The sequence below is a fragment of the Polyodon spathula genome, chromosome 38, assembly GCF_017654505.1.
Source record: "Polyodon spathula isolate WHYD16114869_AA chromosome 38, ASM1765450v1, whole genome shotgun sequence".
Lineage (NCBI taxonomy): Eukaryota > Metazoa > Chordata > Actinopteri > Acipenseriformes > Polyodontidae > Polyodon > Polyodon spathula.
Genome location: NC_054571.1, coordinates 3,617,647 through 3,623,048, shown reverse-complemented (window position 1 = coordinate 3,623,048; position 5,402 = coordinate 3,617,647). Strand labels below are relative to the sequence as shown.

Genomic DNA, 5,402 nt, shown 5'->3' with positions numbered 1-5,402 from the left:
ATGCTTCTCAAATGGCTGTCTTATATTATGTGCCTAAATGTGTGTGTGTGAAGCTGAACCCTGTTTAGCTTAGCTTGGTTTCTCTGTGTGTCTGCAGTGTTCCAACCAAGGCCAGTCCAGTTCCCAAACCCCACTCAGTTCCTGATTTTATATCTTGAGTAGCAAACATCTGCCCTCCACTGTTCACCTTTTTAAGAAGTTGTTTAAGATGCCTAATTAAATCATAGAGTAGTCTAACATCAAATTCCACCAGAGGTTTTGAGAAAGTGCATAGATACAATGCCAGAAAGATGAACAAGCTATTATTGATTCTAAGAGTGGTCATACTAAATATTTGCGTTAAAGAGCTGAGCTGTGTTTTTAGTTTTGATTTGGTTTCATGTAAGATGAGATTGGAGAAATGAATAGATAACTTCTGCAGCAAATGAATATATATAGTGTTCTAACCCTACTGCACAGAGGGTGACCTATTCCTGGATACCAAGATATTTAGTAAGTAAGGAGTGGAATACAAGAGCAATACATGGCTCACCCTCAGATCTATAAATAGTTAAGTATATATACTATAAATAGTTAAGTCAATATATATAATCTATTATATATATATATATATATAATATATATATATATATATATTATATATATATATATCATACCTCCCTCGCAAAATCAAAGTGAGCTCTAATCTAGAATGTGATGAATTATAAACAAGACAGAACATGAAAACAAGCAATGGAGCAACATGAGTGTAAAATGAATTGTGTCTTGTTTAAACTTTTTTTATTTTTATCGTGCTTAATTCCAACAAAAATTGTGTTGAAAGGATTTGCCCGGTTGGTGAAGGAAGAAGACGGAGATGAAAATCCTGCTGCCCTCGATTCTCATCCTGTCTGCTGTGATCTTGCTGCAGTTTGCACAGGTTATATTTCTGTTATTTTCTGGATTTCTCGGTCTGTCATATATAATTCATAATGACTGATAATTTACATACGGATACAGTTTATATACTGAAACGTGGGGAGTGCCACCCCTCACCTGACTGTCATATATATATATATATATATATATATATATATATATATATATATATAGAGAGAGAGAGAGAGAGAGAGAGAGAGAGAGAGAGAGAGAGAGAGAGAGAGAGAGAGAGAGAGAGACACACACACACACACACACACACACACACACACACACACACACACATATATATACACATTAAGTAAATAAAGAAGTAAAATTCTTCAACCCTCAGTAGCAGCGTTCAGTGTCGTCGGAGCTAGACGCCGATCTCGGAAAGAGTCGCACAGTTTTTCTAAAATAAATTGTATATTAACTAACCATAATAATGATTTGTCAATATTACAAACAGTTAAATTGGTTTGTTCTTAAAGAGAGAAGAGAGTTAACATTAAAAAAAAAAAAAAAAAAAAGTTATTTTTCAATAGATTCTTGTAGCTGCAGTTAATGTTTTTTGCAGGAATGCAACACGTTAGACCGTGTTTGTTGTGTCGTCGGCTTTTCTGTGTTCTGAATGGTATGCATTTCTTTATTTAGTTTTGTATTTTTATTGTATTTTGCATTGTGCAGATTATGCCATTTTGGGTTATTATGTGTTAATCTACAGAGGTGTAGTGGAAGCCTGAAGGCGCCGGAATGCTGTTCCTGTTCTGTTTTCAATACGCAGCAGTAGCGCAGTCAGCCGGTGTAGCATCGATTTTTGCTGCCCTGTCAAAGTCTGATACCTGAACCAAAACTAAATCTTTTACTATAAATTAAAACAATCCAACAATTCATCTTGGAAGATTATATAGAGAGAAGTTTAAAACGATCTTTAAAAAATATGCAGTAGATCTAAAATAATGTATATTTCTGCATTCATTTTCTATAAAATTCTGCAGGTATTTCTTGGCTTTTTTCTTTCCTGCAGTATCATTGGCTAGTGCCCTTGGAATGGGGGTACATTAACTTTCAAGAGACGACCGGGAAATAAAAAAAAAGTACCAGCTTACGTGCCTTTTCACCTGCTCATCAGGAATTACCATCGGAGCTTGACAAGGTTTTAAACTAAACCTGGAAAAAACAGTGCGAAGAACGTTTCCACAGGAGAACGATTCGCAATTGCGCGTCAGAACAGACTGTGAGTAAAACCAGTGATTTCAGAGCAGCCGCGGGGGGGCGCTGCTCCGTGGCAAGCGGCTGTGCTGTGCTCGCCGGTTTCAACCACCACCTCACGGGTCCTCACTGCTACAGGGAGGGATTCTGCGTTTTGTTTATTTTCAACAGTGTCTCACAAAAAGGGACTTTTTCTTTTTCTTTAAAAAAAAAATTAACAAAAGTTTTAAACCACACGACTTGTTTATGTCTTTTTCTTCATATCAGTTGCCCATTTCCTAAGCGCAATGAGACCCTCCAGGGTGGGGAGTATGGGACTATGCAGGACCTTTCAGGGCTATAAGGGGGCTCATTACACCCCTGGGCCGATATTCTCCAATACCGCCCACCCTGTTGAGTCCTATTTATTAGTTATTTTATAAACCATAAAACAGGTAAAAGTTGTTTTTAAAAATCCCACCCCCAGTTCCACAACCCAGACAGGTACAGATAGGAACACATCAACAAATGAAATAGTAATGTAATATGAACAGACTGACATCAATAAAACAAACACTCTATTCCGTTTACCTTGTGACTCTAGTAATGGTAGTAAAGCACCCCTTTTTTTTACGACGGTAAAAGGGAAAATTTTACTGGTAAACATGTTGTCTTTTGTCTTTTGCAGGTTAAATTAATGTAGTTTTGAAAGACCTCCCAGAGAAATACCACATCACCTGGAATTTTCGGTGACCCTACCATGTCCAAGATCTATTAGCGTACGGAGTGTCCGTGCTTAGACCTGCCACACAACAGCCCGCGTGGACGGCTGGTTTAAGGGCCAACCTCTAGAGCCGGTTTTAATTTCGACGTTGGAGATCTCGAGGACCTTAACGACAGACGGCTCCACCTCCCACTGACTTGCGTCACACACAGGTACTTGTATGATGACAGATTGTGTCGTCGATGTGGTAGGATGTCTAACACAGCAGCAATCCTTCGTGACTGAGACCCTACTTAAAAGCATTGTCGCACACACAACACTTTTCCTCAAGATCTTTGTTCTGTGAATTTTCTAGAAACAAGACAAAGTCTTTTTATTTGAAAAAAAAAAAAAAAAAAAAAAAATGCGGTAACATGATCTTAAATTCGGCAGGTACTCGTCAGTAAAAAAAAAATATATTTAAGTGAAAACCAGAACCCTTAAATATAATTAACATTACTTATGATCAGATTAATACCAACAACATGAGAAATGGTCCTGAAACTCAATATTCCCCTTGATGCAATGAATAGAGCATTAGAAACTTCTGTTACAAACTACTTTTTTTAAGAGGGCTAAAAATGCTGACAAAGGCGACAGCAACACTGCATCGAGTAGGACTGTGTGGACACAAACACAAGCAAAGCTCTTCCCGGAATGGCATACAGAGAACCGATGAGACGACTCTTCAGAAGAAGATGCATCTGCTTCTGATCCAGAATTAACTGTTCGAGTACCTATTATGTTTGTTAAGTTCATTATACAAATAAAATGTGAATTCGGATATTAATTCTTGATTCAGAAAACTGATATTTTAGTGGCGCTCCGGAACCTTCAGATTTCGGCCTACACTTCTGTTTTGGATTACAATATGTGTAAATTACGCGCTAGTGCATATTATTAACAAATTGTGTTGCTTCTACTTATGTTTTTATATTTTTGTCTTTTTTTTTTTCAGATACAATGTTTTAAGGCTTCAATTCCGATGGACCTCGCAGGAAATTCCCTTGACGATCAATATGTCGGTTGTAGAGATGAAATGTTAAAAATTGTCAATAAAAAATATCTTTCATCAGAATTAAAAAAAAACCCAGACTTTAAAAACGCCTGGAGCATAGCAAAAAAAGAAAACAAAAACCAAAAGCAGAAGGTACTGAAACCGGAACAAGCCATGGCAATCTATGTTTACACTATGGATGCTGTTCATGACCCATTCAATAAAGCAGTTAGAGAAGGAGGAACAAATTACAAAGCTTTCCCATTCAAGTCATTGCATTTTCTTCTGACAGACGCCCTGAATACTCTGAGGTCCAAGGAGGCTAAATGTTATAATGTTTTTAGAGGAGATACTAAAAAGTCTACCACTGATGTAGGTGCAATTGTACGATTTGGGCATTTTGCTTCTACCTCTCTAGACAAAAATGTAGCAAAAGAGTTTGGAACAAGAACAGTGTTTGAAATAAAAACCTGCCTCGGCGTGCTAATTCAAGAATATTCAGACAACCCCGACGAAGAAGAAGTGCTTATTCCACCTTTTGAAAAATTTAAAGTGTTGAATGTCAAAGGAAATCAAATCCAACTGGAACACATTCCTGACAAGACGAGTAATTTCAACTGCTTGGGAGGTAAGCAAAGATCAAGCGTGTGACTGAGTGGAAGAGTTTGAGTGATTCTGTATTTTTATATGTAATGCTGTACCTGTCACTTTGATATATATTTCATTACATGTTTTGCAAACATGATGGGTTTCTTAAGACTGAATATTTATTCTTTCTATTTGCGATTTCACTTTCATCTTTACAAATATATTTGCACACTTTCCTTGTGCTCTTACAGATTTCAATGTCCTTTTATGTGTCTATGATCTGTTTATGTTTACTGTGGACCAAAATGGCAGCTAAATTTGCATCCCTTCAATCAGTGCTTTATGATTTAAAAAAAATAAAAATAAAATTCTGAATTATGACGTATGCATTAATGCTGCCAAACTCCTTGTTGGGTAATTAGAATATGTAGTGATTAACAATACTTAACTGGCTCTTCCTTTGTGTTATACTCAAGTAGATCATTGAGTATATATTGCTACTAATGTGTTCTTTTTTTCATTATATTCCAGTGAAGAAAAGTCTCCCTGAAGATGCAAAACACAATGGTGGGAAAATTCTGGCTGTCTAATCCATTTTTCTATATTGTTTTTAGTATACTGTATCTTGCTTGAGAATGATATGGTCATTACGTTCAGTCTTTGATTGGAAATTTAAATTCTCACTTCAATGGATCTGTGGGAGGCTCCCACTCACATTGTGCATTAATGCTGCCAACCCAGAATCACGTTGGCCTGTATAATCAAACAGCTTGTTGGCCTCAAATCATGGTGACCTCTCTAAGTAACACCATTTTTGTTCCTGGGTAGTAAGTATTATTTCCTAATTGCTTATGCATCAAAAGTATAGAAAATGGCTATTATTCCCCACAAACTTTGCTTTTGTGACCAGGACTGTGATATTTTGAAATTTACCTATTTCCAATGAGAAAACTGTCTTTTTGT

General features: G+C 36.6%; 1 protein-coding gene across 1 annotated transcript; it reads left to right on the top strand.

The window, feature by feature from the left end:
• The first annotated feature begins 828 nt into the window (after positions 1 to 828).
• LOC121304502 (NAD(P)(+)--arginine ADP-ribosyltransferase 2-like) lies at positions 829 to 5,029 on the top strand. The gene is made up of 3 exons (XM_041235667.1): positions 829 to 919; positions 3,813 to 4,479; positions 4,971 to 5,029. Exons 1-3 carry the CDS (start codon positions 857 to 859, stop codon positions 5,027 to 5,029), a joined length of 789 nt encoding a protein of 262 aa, XP_041091601.1. The 5' UTR covers positions 829 to 856.
• The last annotated feature ends 373 nt before the right edge of the window (positions 5,030 to 5,402 follow it).